At 60.4% G+C, this 18,757-nt stretch overlaps 1 protein-coding gene across 3 annotated transcripts in view; it reads right to left on the bottom strand.

The window, feature by feature from the left end:
* The window catches only part of MTCL2 (microtubule crosslinking factor 2), a 29,675-nt gene extending 12,178 nt beyond the window's left edge, over window positions 1-17,497 (bottom strand). For all 3 annotated transcript variants that reach the window (XM_085079554.1, XM_085079556.1, XM_085079555.1), the window contains exons 1-5: window positions 16,716-17,497; window positions 8,807-9,031; window positions 7,128-7,286; window positions 4,554-4,616; window positions 658-1,890 (exon numbers count right to left, since the gene is read on the bottom strand). In XM_085079554.1, the coding sequence (XP_084935680.1) occupies window positions 658-1,890; window positions 4,554-4,616; window positions 7,128-7,286; window positions 8,807-9,031; window positions 16,716-17,441 (2,406 nt within the window). In that variant the 5' untranslated portion in view covers window positions 17,442-17,497. The remainder of the gene's footprint in view (window positions 1-657; window positions 1,891-4,553; window positions 4,617-7,127; window positions 7,287-8,806; window positions 9,032-16,715) is intronic.
* Window positions 17,498-18,757: the final 1,260 nt, after the last annotated feature.

Here is an 18,757-nt window from a genome sequence, read left to right as displayed (position 1 = left end):
GCGAGTGTGCTCCAGAAAGGGGCTTGTGCCTGCAACCCCAACCACCACTGACAGCTCTGCCTCCTGGCATGACCTGGGACCCCTGAGAAAAGGGGACAGCAGGGCGTGAGCTGCTCTCCACTCCTCCAAAGCTGTTCTCCCTTGGATGAAGATTTGCCCTGGAGCCTCTGCTCTTCAAATTACCCTGCCAGGGTACCTCTTGGGGCTGAGGATTCCTGCAAGCAGGGTCCCTGCAATTTGGGCTGCTTTCGGGGGCTGCTGGCTGCTCTCCTCCTACCCAGCTCATCCCCAACAAACAAAGAGCTCCCGAGACACAATGTTAGCAGCCAGGGAGAGCCAGGGAGAGCAACCAAAACATCAGCCCCTGCTAAAGTGGGACCGCACCTGAGAGCCCCTGGCCATGGGCAGGGCAGCCTTGGCACAACCAGCCTGTGCCAGGATGTCCACTGCCTCCTGCCCTGGGCACACTCTGTTGGAGCAGAGTCCTACCTTGTCCCCGGTGCCACTGGCATGCAGTGAGGTGTTAGTCTGGATTTTGCTCTGGAGAGGCAGGAGGGAGGTTACACTGGGAATCGGGGTTTGCTCCATTAAAGCAGGAGGAAACGTGGTGGCAAATAAAGCGGCAGCTGCTGTGAGGGATGTAGGAAGAAGCCATACCTGAAAGTCAGAGGCGTGCTCCTTCTGCAGTCCCTCTTTGGTGATGTCGTGGCTGCTGGGGCTGGAGAAGGGGAATGAGTCCGTGTGCTCCTTGAAGCCACCAGTGAGGTGGTCCACCTTCCTCACGAAGCAGCCCAGGTCCTGCTGGAGCACGCCCAGCCTCATCAGGAGCACGTTCATCAGCTTGGCATCGCTGGGGCTGTCACTGCCGCTGCCCACAGCCTCCCCCAGCAGCACCCCGGCACACTCATTGTCCAAGCAAGCTTTCAGCCCTGAGGTGAAGCCATTGGCATCCGAGATCAACATGTCGATCGCTTTGCTGACCAGCGTTGCCTGGTCCCGGATGCCCAGCAAGGTCTCCAGGTCCTTGGGCTTGAGCAGCTTGGTGGGACCATCGGGCACCTTCCCACTGCCCAGCCCCCTGTCCTGCCCATCGGCCTCACCGCTGCCCACGCTGTCCCTCCAGCCGGCGGTGGGGACGCACTGTGCCGAGTCACCGGCCTCGGCGTCGGTCTCCAGCATGGGCCGGGTGCTCTGGCAGGAGGCCAGGTCGCAGCGCTGCAGGTTGGACAGCAGCACCCTGTTCTCGTACTGCAGCTTCTTCACCTTGCCGCTGAGCTCGCTGATCTGCACCTTGGCCGTGGCCAGCTCCTCCTGCGAGGGCTCGCTGACCACCGAGCAGCTGTCCTCCGACAGCGTCACGTCCAGCTCGTGGTCAGACTTGTACTTGGTCAGCTCGTTCAGGAGGAGCTTGTTCTGGTCCTCCAGCTCCAGCAGCGAGCGCCTCAACAGTTCAGCCTCCTCCTCCACGAACTGCAGGTGCCGGCGCAGCTCCGCCACCGTGTCCCCCGCGTCCCCGCAGCTCGAGACGCCCACCAGGAACCGCGTGTCCTGCCCCGGCAGCTCCCTGTCCCCCTGGCCCTTCATGTCGTCCATCTCCGCCCGCAGCCCGCGGTTTTCCACCTCCAGCTCCACTATTCTCCGGCTGAGGATGTTGGCTTCCTCCTCCACCAGCTTGAGGTGGACCTTCAGCTCGGCCTCCCGGGAATGGGGGGAGTCAGCCAGCTCCTCCACGGAGAGGGAGCTGTCGAGGTCCCCGTAGAGGGACCTGTACTTCAGCAGCTCCTCCTTCATGCCGTCGTTCTCCTTGGCCAGCTTGGTCAGCTTCTTGCACATCAGCGCCGACTCCTCCTTGGCAAAATGCAGCTGGCACTTCAGGTCTGCGCTGTCCTCCTGGAGACAGAGAGGAGCTGGGTATTAGAAAGATGCTCCTGGGGCCATGGTGAGTCCCAGAGAGCCCTGGGCACATGCCACCCTCCCACCCCAGTCACCCCAGGGAAGCTGCTGTCTCTGCTCATGGAAGGGGAAGAGCTTTGGGATCCATCCTGGAGACTTCCAGGGTGAGCCTGGAGATGGGGCAGGATGCCTTGGATGAAGACACCTATGGCTCTGACCACAGGAAAGACATGGAGCCACCATCAGGGATGTGGAGACCAGGTCCAGCCTGATCCACCATAGGGCAGAGGGGAAAGTAAAGCTATCAAAACTCCACAGGGTCACCAAGATTTCCTGCCAAAAACTGGCACTGCTGCCACTGCAACACCCTCGTCAGGGCTCTGCTCCTCCCTCTCAGACCCTCATTCTCCATCACAGGGCAGAGAAGCAGCTGAGAACCTCTTGAAGTCCCAACACTCAGCCTTGCTGCCACCACCTTGCCAGGGCACTGAAACCCCGGGCAAAGCCTCAGCATTAGCTCACGAGTCCCTTCCCAAGCCCCTCTGCTTCTCAGGACCGTTTCTCCATGTGTTCCTTTTTTATTTATCAGTTAGCATCTTGGCTGTTTGCCCAGACAGACCGTTTCTCTGCTCTGGGAAGCTTTTTGGATGGAGGACCAGGATTTCCTGACGTCCAGCTTGCTGCTTCCCGTGCCCTGGGGTCACTTGAGTGCTCCGAGCTCTGGCGTGGTGACTGCCAGGAGGGGATCTGTGGGGCTGTGACCCTCACCCCACTGCACCCACTGGACCTGGGCAGTGCTGGAGGTGGCTGAGCCCTTTGGCTGGGTGGCTGCTGGCCCTGGCAGCCCTCTGCCTGGCTGAACTCATTCCCATTCCCCTCTCCTTGGCTGGAAGAAACAAGCTGTCCCCTTCTTTGGGTGCTCCAGGGCCCCCAACCATACCCACATTCATCCCAAACCCTGCACCAGTATTTACTCTGCAGACTTCCTGGACTGTCCCAAACAAGGCCAGGGCTGATGGCAAGGGGGTTGCCATGAGTTTGGGGTGCCATTTAATTGCCCAAATGTCCTGCTGTGACCACAGGAACCACCCTGCTGCCCTTCCTTGCTCGTGCACAAGGACACGACCCCACTAAGGCGCATTAAAGCTGTGCCCCCCTAATTGGGTGAGGAGATTAGGGGAGGGCTGGCTCGGGCAGGGCAGACATGACCTCAGTTCCTGTTTTTCCAGGGGAAAAAAAAGCAGCAACCCAGCATGTCCCTCTATGCCTTGGCATCGCTGGAGGGACACACATGTCCCTAAAACCACCTCAAGTGCTCCTGGGGTCTGGGCAGACCTTGGTGTTGAGTTTGTCCCCCCCAGCTCTGTTTTTGGGGAGTGCTGATGCTCACCCAGCACCGCCAGGCAGGAAAGGGGCCCAGGAAGCCACAGATGAGTCACAGCATGTGTGCCCACAGGGCCACCAGCCACGGCTGCGTGGGGACAGGGAGTGGATAGGGGCACATCTAGGGGCCTCTGCACCCAGGGAAGCCCAGAGCTGGGGCCACCCTGTAACCCCAAGCTGAAGGGTCTTGGCTCTGTGGGGGTGTGGGAAGCAGAGGGGGTTTCACCGTGGCCCAGGGCTGGGGGTGGTTTCCTGCCCCAGGAGGAGGCACATGAGGGGCTTCAGCCTCGGGAAAGGGGTGATGGAGGGCAGAGCATGGAGCAGAGACAGCTGTAGGTGCTTTCAGGGGAAGGATGCTGGGACCATCAGCTAGCCAGAAAGGGCTCTCAAGAATGGAGTTAAAGGAGGTAATTAATAAAGGCTGAAGGGTAAAGTCTTTGAGGGCCTGAGGATCCCTGTCCTGTGGCTGCACAGAGTGGGCTGTGCCAGCAAGGACACAGGTGACCCAGAAACCTTGGGCTGCTCAGCATCCCCGCCTTGAGATGCTCTCAGCAGCATGTCAGGAGCGGCTGTACAGGGTGTGCCTCCCTGTGAAGCTTTGGGGGAGCAGATCTGTTCCCCAAAATAAACCCTGCAGATCTTTTGCCTTCGAAAGAGGATTTTTCCTCTTGCCTTTCTATCCCTGCAACAGCAGCTCTGCCTCTCCGAGCCCTGGTAACAGCATTAGCGAGTCACAGCAGCTCAGCTCAACAGCAAGTGACAGCTGAAATCCTGCTGCCACCGGCAAATCCCCCGATCCCTGGGCTGCCCCAGAACTCTGCAAGGGGCAGGAGCAGCATGGCCTCCAGCCATCCCCACAGGGACCCTCTGCTCCCCCACACCCCGTGAAGCTCCCAGAGCACCCTCAAGCACAGCTGCTGGCGCTGGCAGGAAGGACACAGGCTGCAGCAGCCACAAGCCAAGTGCAAAAGCAGCTTTGCAACATATAAGCCAAACTCCTCCAGCTTCTTACACAGGGAAAGGGTTAAAGCCACCGCCCGGCCACTGCTGCTCCATTGATAAATGAGACAAGGGAGCGGTTGAGGACAAAGATGATGGCCCAGCACATCAATCCCTCCCTTATGCAGGAGCTCTGAGAGGCAGGAAAGCTCTGCAAAGCCCTGCAAGGAGGGGATGGCGCTGCCATGCCCAGATTTACTGTCAGTGTCCAGCTGGCACTGTGCCCTGGCGTGCTGGTGGGTCACTGTGGCCTGCCCGGGGTGCACAGACGCTGATACCTGCACTGATGGCTTCTTGTCAGCCTTGCCCAAGGAGCGAGAGCTTCGCTTCTTCAGGGAATTCTGCAGGGAGAAGAGAGAGTTATAACCCACAGTGATGGCACTGCACCCCAGCACTGACAGACAGACAGACAGACAGACACAGATGCAGTGTGGATGGACATCAGTGCTGACATTCCCAGATGCTCGTGGACCTCAGGAAAACCCCCGAGCCCCGGTGGGCTGAGGAAGGCCCTTTGCTTTGAGGGAACTGGACTGGCAAGCATCACATCATGAGATTTGGCCAGAAATTCCCCCTGCAGGCAAACGAGCAGTGAAAAAGCAGGAGTGAGCAGGAAATGAGCCATGAAGAGTGGAGAGGCTGAGTCACAGTCCCTGTCAGGGCTGGATGGAGTGGGGAATCCAACCCCCAGGCCAAGGGACAGCTCTCAGGACATTCCAGTGTGGGAGCAGCAGATGATGACATTCCCCATTGCCTTTTCCCCAAGCAAGGGACACATCCTTGTCCCTCAGCTATGGGGAGGGCTCCTCAGCAGGATGATGCTGATTCTGCTGCCAAGGTCACAAAGGGACACAAGGGACAATGTCCAGCCCAGTGAGGACAGCTGGGAGGTGGGAAAGGCAGACAGAGCAATGAAGGAGACCAAAAGCACGGTAAAAATGTAGGTGCCCAGAGCAGAGCCAGTTTTCTGGGGAAGGGAGCTGGGGGAAACCCTCAAGAACATCCACACCACCTCCCATGAGTGCTGGCTGATCCATGCAGCTGCCCTGGACCTATTTCCAAGCTGGTGCTGAGGCCCAACAGCCAAAGAAAGCAGCTGTGAAATGTAAGCTGCTGCCTGTGCCAAGGTGCTGGGCTCCAGGCTTTCCTATTAAGGCCACGACCATCAGTGGAGCTGCTGGAGCTGCAGAGCCTCTCCCAGGGGCTGCCTGTGCCACATCACATCCCTCACCCCACTGCAGGGACTGGGGCTGGCAAAGGGCAGCCCCAAACAGCTCCAGGCACTGCACCCTGGGCCAGGTGTGGCTGTCATTGCCCCACCTTGGGGTGGCCGTGCCTGAGGCTGAGCTCAGTGGGGCAGGCTTGGCATGGGCTACCCAGACTGATTCCCCTTTTTCCTGCCCCTCTGGAAAACAGGAAAGGGGAAAATGCCTTTGCCTTCGGGAATGATCCCCAGACAATTATCCAATTATGGGAGAAACCTCTTGGAAGGGAGGAATAATCAGCCCTGAGGGGTGAGCCCAGCCCTGCACAGTCCCTGGCTCTGGCTGCTAACAAGCTCTGCCAGGCTCTGTGCCCTGCAGCAGCAGGGAGGAGGAGAGCTTTTAGCTCACTTTGTCTAATGTTTGCCTAATTAGCACTCTGCAATCAGTGAGCAACCCCAACGCCCTTGCTAGCCTGGGGACACTCCATCGAGAGCTTGGGGACCATCTCTGAGCCTGAGCCAGCCGGCCCTGTCTCCTTGGGCTCAGGAAGCTGCAGCAAGAGGCTTGGGGAATCCTCAGTGAGGGCAAGGCAGCGGCTGCTGCTCGGAGCTGCCCACACTGACCATGCAACCATTTTCCCTGCCTGTTTTCCGAGCGCAGGAGAGCTCCAGCCCGGCTCCTAGTGCTGCCATTTGTTATTCAGCCCGCGTTGCCGGCTGCAGGGAAACCCATTTCACGGCTGTTAGCAGGGGCTGTGCAGCCCGGGGACAACACAGCCCGGTTGGGGGACACTGCTCCGTGTCACCAGCCAGGGGATGGGTGCCACCACAGCTGGATCCTGCAGCTTCCCAGGAGCTGGGCTCGGCTTTGGGCAGAGCTGGCCCCAGAGATAGCAAGCGTGTGCAGGAAGCACGGTGAGGGAAGTGAGAGCTTCCCCTTGGCTGCCTCCTCCCCCACACTGATGGCTCCGGCAGAGATGCTTCCCGAGGCTCCCCCGGGACCAAAGGCATCCCGGGCAGTAGGGAAGTGGGTTACAAGGGCTGCAATGGATCGCAAGCCCATGCTGTCACGAGGATGCCTCTCCTGTCACCGAGGATGACACTGATCCTGGCCAGAAGCTGGTCCCAAACGCAGCATGACATGGAGTGCATATGGTTCATTTGGCTGCCCGGGACACAGAGGGGATTGTGCACCCACCCAGCTCTGCAGCACTGCTGGGACACCACTGGGACACCATTGGGACAGTGCTGGGACATCTCAGCCCAGTCTGAACCAGCAGGATGTGGTCATGCTATGACCAGCACCGTGCACTCTGCCAGGGACACAGGGACCTCCACATGGTGCACAGCTTTGCCCAGATGGAATTGGGCACAGCCCAGGGGGCAGGGCTGAGCGAGTGGCCAGGGCCATATAAAGTGTCCCTAGTGCAGTGGGGAAGCCCTGTAGCCCCCCTGGATGGGGCAGAGGCAGCCCATGCCTGCAGGGTGGGATGGAGCATGCGGAGGGCAGGCGCTGCTCGGGTTTCACAAGCATCTGCAGCACGGTTTGGGTTTCAGTGACTCAAGCAGGGCTGGGGGATCCCACGAGCCAGGGCCAGGACAACTGCTCCGAGCAGAGCCTTGGGGACACCTCCCGTGTCCCACTCACCTCTCGGAGCTTGTCCATCTCGTTCTGCACCACCTGCTTGGCCAGCTCGGTCTCGATGAGCCGCTGCCGCAGGTCCTCGTTCTCCTCCTCCAGCCTGATCCTCTTCTTCTCCACCACCTCCAGCTCATTGTGGAGCCGCACAGAGACGTCCTTGGCCACCTGGGGACACGATGGGGGACGTCAGACCTGGCACAATGTGCAGGGAGCTGAGATCACAGCTCCTGGGCACCCACATCCTCATGCAGAGATCACCAGGTGGTTACTGAGATCCTCTGGAGGAGACACTGTGGTGGGTGACCCCCTGGCCCCTGTGTCTGTCCTCTCAGTTGTGTCCTGTGATGCTGTTGTCCCTTCACCAGCCCCATGTACCCATCCCCTGGCCAAATCCTGCCTTCCCCAGCCCTAACATGATGGTGAGAGGTGTTCATCACCTTTTTTCCCATGCCATGAGAATGGAAAAGCCCCCAAAAGGCTGGAAAAGCTGGTGGGCAGCAGCAGAGCAGGCAGCCTGTCACTGCTGGCAGCAGCTGTGGCGGTCAGGAGAAAGGCGAGCTGCTGCATCACGTTACAGAAAAACCAGCAGCTGCCCCGGGGTGAAGGGTGCCTACATCCACCCCAGAGCTCCCCCTCTCCAGATCCCTGCATGGGAGCAGTCCCCAGCATAAAGAGAGCTTAATAACATCAAATATTCGCTCCTGCATCTGCAGGAAGGCAACAATTGTCCCCAGTGCCACTGGTCTCCTGCACAGCTTGGGATATCAGTGCTGTGGAGGCAGCAGCAAACCCAGCTGCAGGGCTGGGGGATCTCAGGCCGTGGGGTCAGGCTCCTGTTCCTCCGAGGATGGGCTGTGCTTTCTTTCCCAGAAAGGGAGAAGCTGGAGGGGGCGTTTTTGGCAGCAGCCACCCAAGCTGGGGGGAGGTGATGGGTGGTTTGGGGAGGGATTGGGGCCCCAGCAGGGCTGGGCAGCAAGGCGGGTACACAGCCCCACACTTGTGGCATGTCTTGGCTCCAGGACTGGCTGTTTTCTGCTCAAAAAACAAAGTTAGTCCTCGAGCTGCTGCACATCCATCCCGAGCTGTCTCTGACTGCCACTGCACCCCCCTCTTGGCAGCAGCCTCGTCACTGAGAGCCCTCAGCAAACACTCACCAGGCTCCTCGAGGGCGAAGCAACGTCACCCTGCAGAAATTCCCTTGTCCCTGCCCCAGCCCCACGTGCCACCATGACTGGGGCTCTGCAAGGTTTTCCCGATGGCCGAGAGGAGCAGCTCCCGAGTCTGCAGGATCCTGGTCCCCACACTGCCTCCCTGCACACTCACGATGCTCCATCCCGCTGTGGTGGCTCCATCACATCCCCATAGCAGCAGGATAAGGGAGCTCAGCCCCAGGTCTGGGCTGGGCTCCAGCCTGCACATTCTCCAGTAGTGCTGACCCTACCCTCTCCACCACCAGGACCTCCTCAGACCACCTGTGAGCTGAAAGCACTGCTCCCCACTTCCCACATCAGCCCTGCTAGCAGGGAACTATGATGTGTCCAATAACAGCCCCACAAACTGCACATCCTTATGGAGCTTCCTGCACCACAACATCCCTGCCACCTCCACGCCCACAACCCATCCAAACCCACTTCAGGGGCTCTGGGAAGAGCTGCCTGGGTAGGGAGATGCCCTCCCGGGCTGACCTTGACGTCCTGCTCGAGGCTGTGGATGAGCTCGCCGTCCACCTGGCCGGTCTGTGCCACGCGCAGGCTGCGGCGCTCGGCCTTGCGCAGCCGGTACTGCAGGATGCGGCACGTCTTGCTGGCCTGGTCCAGTTGCTGCCGCAGCTCCTGCAGCTGGTACACGTCCTCCTCCATGTAGACATCCCGCATCTCCAGCATCTCGGCGCGCAGCTCCTCGATCTCATCCTGCGGGGAGATGTTGTGTTAGACCCTGCAGCCTGATCTGCCCTCTTCTTCCCTGCCACACCTCCCCACCATGGCTCTCCATCCATCCATCCATCCATCCATCCATCCATCCATCCATCCATCCAATGAGCCATTTGCACAGGTCTTCAACCCCTCGTGCCAAGCCCAGCCCTTGCAGGAAAAGGCTCAGAGCCAGTTGGGTGATGTCACCCACGGGTGAGCCAGTCACCCAGAGGGGAACAGCCAACACAAGCGGCTGTGAGCATTTGTGGTAAAAGAAAGAGGAAGGTGGGGGAGGGAGAGCTGCAGGAGCAGCTCAGGCAGCAGCCACGGGGAGAAAAATTAGGTTATCTTTGGAAAAGATGTGTCAGGGAGGCAGGCAAGGGAAGGAGGAGATGGCAGGCGAGGACAACTCCTGTTAGGGGAGGCAATGTGGGAATTATGAATGAGATGCTAGCAGCGCTGGGGACCAGAGGCTGCTCCTTGTTTTGCCACCAAGCAGCAGCCCTGGGCTGTGTCCCCCATTCCACCTCTTCCCAGTCTCATCAGCTAGCCCAGTGACCTCTCCCAGCACAGCAGAGCCTTTGGCATGGAGCAATTGTATCACTGTCACAGCAGGGCCAAGTGTGACATCCTGCTGGCACCAACACCAACCCAAAGCCTCCCCCAGGGCTGTGGCACACAAATACTGTGGGGTGCCCAGTGCCACCTCCCCATCCAGCACAGGACTGTGGTCACTGGGAATGCTCAAAGACTGTCCCCTCTGGTCCCTGGGGACTAACAAAACTCTTTTCACATCACCATGAACATGGCATCAACCCAAATCCTCCAAGCAAACGCTCCAGCCACCACCGGCTGTTCTCCTTGACAAGATCTGGTGGGACCAGCACACTCCTGGGAAGGGATCAAGCATCTGCTTTCCTGCCAAAACCCCCTGCCACTAAAGACCTCCTGACACAGCCAAACACAACTGCCACTTGAGAACTGAGGGGCACCATGGCATGGTCAGGGAAGGGACAAAAGGATCAAGCACAGGCATCGGGAATGCTCAGCCCTGATTCACCCCAGGCAGAGGGGACAGGGGACTGCTCCCCACATTGCTGTGACAGTGACCTACAGCCTGAGATGGCAGCTCTGTGCTGGCTCTGCCAGGCGCTGGCACAGTGGCAGCCACAGTCACCCGGCCTGACAAAGCCCCAGCTGCAAGAACTGCCCAAAAGGAGAAGCCAAGCCCAGGGAAGGGGCCGGCAGCTGCAGGGACAAGTCACAGTCGCTCACTGTTGGCTTTAAAGCCTTTGTGACAAAGAAGGAACGTCAATTAGACAATCCCGGATTATCTCCCGGCCTGGGCTGCTGGAGCCCGGCGGCACCATGGCCACCAGTGTCCTGTCCACCCTCTGCTGCTCTGCTTCTTGACAGGGGGTCTTGAGAACAGACCTGGTTCTGTTCTGCCTCACAACAAAAACAGCCCCGAGCCTTTGAGATGAGCAGCAGGGGTCTCAGGGACAGCCAGAGACTGTCCTGTGAAAGGGCATCACTGCAGACATGTTTAAGAAAACCCCCTGAACACCTCAGGTGTGAAACCCCCCAGGGATGAACCACATGTGCTGGCAGACAGCCCTGCAAGGGCTGTGATGCACCCTGGGGTGACAAACTCGATGGGAACCTGCCGCCAGCAGTGCCACAGCTCTGGGGACACCAGCACAGCCCCCACGAGCCAAATCAGCCTGGAGAGCTGCTTTGTGGCATCTATTCCTTGGGAGCTTTGGCAGGAAAAAAAGGCATTATGGATTGCAGGTGAGCAAGCGCACTGCAACGGGTGGGGGAAAACAGCCTTTCACCACCAAAGCCAGGCGAATCGTGGCCTGAATACAACTGCAATCCTGCTACAGCACTGACCATTCCAGCTCTCATCTGCCGTGTGGCTTTCCCAGGCAGCAGCTGAGCAGGGCAGGGAGCAGGGACCTTGGAAAAAGCCCAACCAAACCTTGCATTTGCTGGAAGGAAGCCTGGCCTTGCCCTGCTAAGAGCTCCTGCTTGTTTATCCCTTGGGTTGTAGCAACCGTTATTTTAGGGGGAAGCCGTGTCCAGAGTGTGCAGCCTGGGCAAAGCCTGCAGGGACAGCCAGGGAGTGGGGCTGGGGGGATTTGCAGCACTGGGGGGCTGGGAAGGCAGTGCCTGTTTTCACTCCAGCTGCAGGAATTCACCCACATCCCATAACACCAGTAAATCCTCAGAATGGATGCAGCCTGGCAGGCGCACAGCCTGCCCCAGTTTGCCCCACGGAGGCAAGCCGTGCTGCTAAGCCACGGTAAAGGGATTAGGGTTGGAGAGTGGAAAAATGCCAGCGAGCTGGAAGAGAGCTTGGAGGACAGAGCTGATCTGCTAAGGCAGCACGTGGGGTGCATTGGTGTCCCCTCACAGCTTCAGGGGTTCATTAACAGGCATTGAGCCTCGCCCTTTGCATCTGCACGTTTTCTGGAGTTGATGCCCACCTGAGCAAAAAATCTGTTTGGATTAAGGTGAGAGCAGAGCAAGGAGACAGGGAGGAACCCCACAGAAACTCCCAGATTCAGGGGGGGCAATGTGAGCACAAAGCACTGTAAATGATGTTAAATGAAGTATGAAATGGTGACGGGTGGGCATCCCTGAGGAGGAGATAAATGACTTCTCTCCAACACAAATGCCCCTGGGGACTGCTGTGCTGGGCCACTTGTCCTGTAAACAACAGGGTGCCTATCCCTAGCAGAGTCACAGCCTCTCATCACCCATGGGTGCTCTGCTTTGTCCCCTGGGATCACCCACCACTGCATCCCACTCATCCCATCTCTGCAGCAGCAAAGATTTCTTGGCGTTTTCACATTAGAAATCGCCTCGCTTGGAAAAAACGCTGGGAATCTGCAGTCCAGGGAGACTCATTTGAATGCCCCAGGGATTGTGTGCAGAAGCAAACAGCCCATTTCGTGTCTGCAGGAGCCAGGTTATGCTCGGTGGAGGAGCTCAAGAGACAACCTACCTTCAACCTCCTCTCTGCACAAACCTCAGAGACACTGTCTCTCCCTGGGGAGATTATTAAGGAGACTAAGAAGCGGAAAGGTGGGATGCAAACTGCCTGTTTCCAGTTCGGGAAAAAGAAACCATGCATTTTTAGAGCAGGAGGAGGCACCAGCTGTGTCCACACTTCCACTTGAAGGACATCAGCTCTTTCAGGAAGGGCTGGGCTGTAGGGGATGACCCAGAGCGGTGGCAGGGCAGGAGAGGGATGAATGGAGATGGCAGGGCACACCTCAGCATGCAAATCACAGCAGTTACAGGTTGCAGAAGCAGAATTAAACCCTCGGATCTCCTGCCCAAGGGGAGCTACACGCTGACTTTGGTGCCTGCAAGAATGCAGCAAGCTCTGAGCAGAGCAGGGGACTGGCACTGTGCAACACCAGCAGCTCCCCAGCAGGACCTGCTATCTCCAAGAAGCAGAAACCAGCAAGGGACACAAAACAGGCTCATGCAAATGCAGCCCTGGCTAGCTGTGGCGCTGCTGGCAGCACACACCCCTCTCTTTGGCAGCCCCAGGCTCTGGGGTGCAGCCAAGCAGGGGATGGGCAGCCTTTTGAGGGGCACAGCCCTGGCCTGCACCCTCCGGCTGCACCCCCAAACCTCAGCAGAGGAGGAGGAGGAAGGGTGGGAGCCGCCTGGGTGTTTGGCAGTGCCGCCTTTGTGCGGAGCTGGGGCTGTGCTGGCAGCCTGCGGCTCGCCGCGATCCCAAAGACGGGATTACCGTGCAGGAGAGCAACAAGCACGGCTTCCTCCGAGATTACAGCACAAAAGCAGCAGCTTTCAATTAACTCTGAGCGCCCGTCAGGCAGCACGGGGAATTATGCTAGAATTTGCTAGGGAAAAAATGAAATCAGAGGGGATTTTTAAAGGAAACCGCTCAGGGTGCTCAGGCTTGTCCCCTGCCAGTGTGGGGATCCCAGAAAATGCAGCACACCACAAGCCCTTGCCAGGATGCTGGGGGTGGAAGGGTGGACAAGGCACACCCATGTCACACACAGGGGTTTTTTGGGTGCATGAACAGCAGGTCAAGCCCAGCTCTGACAGCAAACACCGGCCATCCTTCCCTCCATGTCATGCTGGAGCTCAGTGCAGCAGCCTGTGTGCTGATCCCTGCCCCTGGCTGGCATGACAGCTCCCCCTTGGCAATGGGAGTGAGGGAAAAATCAACATTTCTCAGCTTTACACCTGCCCCCATAAATTACCAGGCAAACAGCTGGGGGCTCTCTGCAGCCCAACCCATGCTGTGCACCATCCGAAAAGGCAGGAGGCTGCAAAGCCCCTTGCAGGGTGGCTGAGTGGGGTAATACCTGGCAGAGCCCTGTGGCACTGGGACTGCCAGGCATGGTTTCTGCCCCTGTGGCCAGCAGGATGTGGGCAGCAGCAGAGCAGGGAGCCAGTGCCAACCAGGCTGCCCAGACACAGCCCCAGTGCCCCTGTGGGATGCTCTCAGAGAGCCCTGCTAGTGGCATGACTGCCTTGGGGGAAACAAGGCACCCAGCCACTCTAAATGTTTCTCCACAGCGCTGGGAAATGCATGCAAACCCCAAGGGATGTGGGATGACTCAGGGCAGGGAGCAGGAGGGGGACAGGCAGCGGGGAAGGGCAAGCAGGACTGTGCTCCCAGCGTTCCACGGCTCTTGCCTAAACCCCTTCCCGCAGAGAGGAAAGGCTTTGCAGGCATCCCCTCCCCTCGCTCCAAAGCCTCCCGTGCCCACTCTTTGTCTGCCTGTCCCTCCGCAGCTGCTGCCGTATCACATCTCACATTTTCCAGCCTGCTGAGCAGGGCTCAGAGCTGCTCTCCATCGCACGGCTCAGCAACAGCGAGACGGGACAAGGACACCCGAGACACCTCCTCCCTCACCAGCCTGCCAACCTGCCGGGGAGCAGCAGCCCTTTTTGGGGAAATGCCTGGAATAACCCGTGCAGGGGGCTCACAGCAGGGGCAAGAGGACATCCCAGCCCTCCTGCTACACCCAGAGCGTGAGGAGGAAAGCAGAGCCTTGCACCAATGTGGGTCGCAGGGAGAAATGGGTGCTCAAACAGGGGGGCTTTATGATGGCAGCCGAGGGAAGATGGGACGTGAGCTGGCACTGCTGGAGCACTGCTGGGAAGCTCCCAAACCCAGCGTGCATCACACGGGCGTAGTAGCACCACACACGTCTGGCTCGTGCCAGAACGTCACCAGAGCCCTCCCACCCCCAAAAATCCTCATCTCGCTCTAAATACGCACTAGGATTTAGCCAGTGCCGATGAATGCCTGAAAAAAATACTCATTTGCAGCTATTTGAGTGAGTCTTAGGAAGTAAGTCACCTCGGATAAGTCTGATTCATCCACACCCGAGGTGAGGGGAGCCGCATGGCAAGATGGGCAGGGCCAATCCCTTGGGTTAGGACTTTATTTTTGCCCTGAGTCCTGGAATGCCTGAATTTTTAGCACAGATGGCACAAGCCAGCACTCTGCTGCAGCCCAGCCCAGTTTCCAGCTCCGTGTTGGAGAAACTAGGCAATTCTTCCAACATTTTTTGGAGCACGAGAGGCGTGTGCTCTGGGCTTCTGCCCAGCTGGAGCCAGGGTACCACCCCAGCCATCCTTCTCCAGTGTGAGGAGAAGCCAGCTACAGCACGGAAACATGGATATAAGCAGGATGCACATGGCAGGGAGGAGACACAAGTGCTGGCAAAGAAGGGAAGATGCCACCAGCATCCCTGTGGCCATTCTTGGTGCACACCTCCAGCAGCTCTCTGCTCTCCCACTGCTCCTGGCCAGGGGATTTCAGCTGCCAGCCCTCCTGGCAGGTAGAACACTCCCACCCTGCACTCCTGCAGCCTGGCAGGAAGGAGATCACGTGGAAATGGAGGAAGCACTCGCTCTGTCCGCAGGAATGGCAGCGCTTGCACGCGCGGTCTTGGAAACCGGAGGGGCCTCATCTGTATTTTTCCAGCTCCCAGTAAATCAAAGCCCTTAAGCTGTTGCTGCTAATTCTGGCAGGAGTTGGGACACCAGCTGTGAACTGGGGCTTTGCTAATGGACAAAGGGCCTGATTGAGCATCTTTGAGCGCTTCACCCAATGCCCACCTCGAGAGGTGCCATCCTGGCACTTTCACAAACTTGGGCACAGCCGAGGAGAGCTGGCCTGACTTCCAACCTGCTGCACCCAAAGAGCAGCTGAGGAGCCTTGGTGCCCACGGCTGAGCTCCCCACAGGTGACTGCCCAAGCAGCTCAGCCACAGCTCCACCCTGGAGGAGAGCAGAGGGTACAAAATGCCTGCAGCCCCTTCGGGATGTGGCACGTGGTGGGTGCTGGTGCCCTCCCTGCCAAGGTGCATCCTGCTGATGTGTGACCAGAGGTGGGATGGTTCTGTGTCCCTGTCCCCTCACAGCACGTCTGCCTGGCTTTACCATGCTCCCATGAACCAGGCAGATCCGGAAAAACGCCCCAGGGAGCACAGGAAGCAGCGGGAAGAAGAGAGCTGGAAAATGTCCCCAGGGTCTGGCAGCAGCAGCAGGCAGGGAGAGCAGCAGGGAGCCATGCCCAGCTGCCAGGCCATGCCCGCTGCACAGGGTCAGGTTATGCCATATTGTGTCCCAGGACACCAAAGCAGGCTGAGCCTTTCTGAGCTGTGCCTTGCTAAGCTGTGCCAGCCTGGGCTGTGCCAAGCCTTGCCATGCCAAGCTGGGTCCATGCTAGGCTTGGCTGTGCTGCACCCAATGTGCCGTGCCAGGGCAGGCCATGCCAGGCTAAGCTGGCCCATGTTGTGCCAAAGCCTGTCCCGTGCCAAGCCATGGAACACTGAGCTGAGCTGTGCCCAGCCATGCCACACCACACTGGACCATGGCCAGCTGGGCCATACTGTGCCAAGCTCAGCTCTGCCCTAAGTCCAGTGGCCATGCCAGGCTTGGACAAGCCAGGCCCTACATCCAGCCATTCCACACTGTGCCAAGTCAGCCCAGCCACAGCATGCCAGGCCATCCCTGGCTGTGCCATGTTCAGGGATGCCATGCTGGGCTGAGCCATGCCAAGCCCTGCACCCAGCCATGCTGTGCTGCCCAACTGAGCCAGGCCAGGCTGAGCCAGGCCATCCTGAGCTGAGCTGTGCCCCGTGCCCAGCCATGCCCTGGGGTGCTGAACTGCACCACACCGTACCCGAGGGTGTTGTGCCACACTGAGCAGCACCCTGGGATGCCAAGCCATGCCATGCTATTCCCACAGATGCTGTGTCATGCTGAGCCATGCTTTGGGATACCATGCCTTGCCATGCCATGCCAAGCCATTGCCAGGGATGCTGTGCCATGCTGCACCGTGCACAGGGATGCCATGCTGCGATGACAAGGGATGCTGTACTGTGCCCAGGGATGCTAAGCCGTGCTGACCCTTGCCCTGGGATTCCACACCGTGCCATGCTAAGGCCAGGGATGCTGCACCATGCTGAGCCATGCCCTCAGATGCCCTGCAAAGCTCTGGGACGTTAAACCACGCTACGGCCAGGGATGCTCACCCTGGCTGACCCACGCCCTGGGATGCCACGCTGTGCCACACTCCTTCCCAGGGATACCATGCCACACCGAGCCGTGCCAGGGGTGTCACTCCACACCGAGCCGTGCCCGGGCTGCCGCGCCGCGCCGTGCCCACCTTGAGATAGTCGTTCTCGGAGCGCAGGTCCTCCAGCTCGCGGAGCAGCCCGTCGGTGCCGGCGTCCAGCAGCTCCTCGGTGAGGTCGGAGAAGGCGAGCGAGGTGCTGAGCTGCAGGCGGCTGCTGGCCACGGAGGCGGCCGAGGGCTCCTCGGGCAGCGGCGACGCCTCTCCGGCCGAGGGCGGCGGCGGCGGGGCGCTGCTCGGGGACTCGCCATCGCTGCCGCTCAGCCCCAGCTCCAGCGACAACAGCTTCGCCTCCTCCGAGGCGCTGCAGTCCGACACCTCCGAGCTGCTGTCGGTCAGCCCGGCCGCCGGCCCGGGCCCGGGCACCGAGCGGGGCCCCGCCGCCGTCCTCCTGGCCCCGGGGGCCGCCGTGTCGGCTCCGTGCCGCCGGCCCTTCGGCCGCGCCGCGCCGCGCCCCGCCGGCCCCTTGCCGCCGGCCCGAGCCCCCGCCGGGCCCCGCTTGTCGGGCCGCCCGTCCTTGCCGCCGCCCGGCCGCCGCGGGTGCGGGTGCGGGTGCTGGTGCGGGTGCGCGCCGCCCGCCGCCAGCCGCGGGGCCGCGCCCGGGTGTCCCCCGCCGCCTCCGCGCCGGCTCTTGGCCAGCGACCAGCCGGGCACCTCCTTGGGGCGGGCGGGCGACGGCGCCCGCTGCGGCTTCTTCTTCCTCTCCGGGAGCGGCGGCGGCGGCGCGGAGGGACCCGGCTCTGCCGGCGCGGCCTCCATCTCCCGCTGCGCTGCGCTGGGCTCGGCCCCGGCTGCGGCTGCGGCCCCGGCCCGGCCCCGGCCCCGGCTCCGCCCGCCGCCGCCGGGCGGGGACGAGCGCGGGCGGCGAACAAAAGGCGGCGGAGGGAGTTGGGGGAGGCGGGGGGCGGCCGTGCTGGCGGCAACAGCGACCCCTCCGCCAGCCCGGAGCCGCACGGTCCCACCCTGCCGCCGCAGCACGGAGCCGCGGCGTGCCCCGTGGATGGGGCATCCCAGATGGATGGGGCATCCCCGGGGTGAGGGGTCCCCCCGGGTGTCTTCGGCAACGCGTGTCCTTAGGGGAGCCATAGCATGGCAGGTTCACCCAGCGGGTCCCTGGAGCATCTCTGGGGACATCTCTGTCCCTCGTGTGTCCCCTGCAGAGCAGCTCGCTGGGAGGAGGGTTACTCCGGAGCATTCCAGCTCCTGGGACACCCCTGAGGGTAAATGTCCCCCAGGACAGGTCTTGGGGAAGGAGGTCCTCAGGGTGTCCCTGTAAGTGCAGGTCCTCCGGGGCAGCCTCAGAGGTGACGGTCCCCGGGGTACACCGTGGGTGACAATCCCCCGGGGCACCGCTGTGCCGGGCATCCTCGGATACAGAAGTCCCCAAAGCACCCGTGGGTGGGAGGTCCCTGGGGCCTCTCTCGGCGACGATCCCCTGGGCCACCTCGGTGGCTGGGGGTCTCCAGGGGCTCCCCCACTCTGCCCAGAGCCAGCTCCAGCTGCCTTGCGAGCAGTCGGAGCCGCACAGTGCCTCTCCAGGGGGGAGCCTGGAGCAGCGAGTGCCTGTTCAAGTCTGCTCCCACCCACCCGCCGCGTCTGTCGTACGTTACCAGCCGGCCCCAAACCCACTGCCGAGCATCCGAAGGCTGAGTTTGAAAAATGCTGCTCGGCTGCGTTTGTAAAATGCTCCTCTGTGCTTTCCCGCTCGGCGGCACAGCCGCCGTGGCCTCGGCATGGGAAGCGATGCTCTGCTGCATCACACAGACCCTGAGACTTCATCGCTGCTCAGATTCCATTTCTAATGCTGGGCAGCACAACCCCAAGGCAGCTGCTTCTCTAGCCCAGGGGCAAACCCGAGCCTGGCCGAGGGCAGAGCCCACTGCACGGCTCCATTGTGTTCTGCCCGAAATAAACTCACAGAAATAAACACACTTGGGTTTATGAGTACATTGTTCAACACCCCTCTCTGTTCAGCACTGAGCCCCCTGCCCACCTCCCCAAGCACCAGGCACCCTCTGGACACAGGCTGGGATTGCAGCCCTGCTCTGCCCTGTGCCAGCTGTGCAGCCAGCACA

This window comes from Lichenostomus cassidix, chromosome 20, assembly GCF_008360975.1.
Source record: "Lichenostomus cassidix isolate B80296 chromosome 20, HeHo_3.0, whole genome shotgun sequence".
In the NCBI taxonomy this organism is placed as follows: Eukaryota; Metazoa; Chordata; class Aves; order Passeriformes; family Meliphagidae; genus Lichenostomus; species Lichenostomus cassidix.
This window is presented reverse-complemented; position numbering and strand designations above follow the sequence as displayed.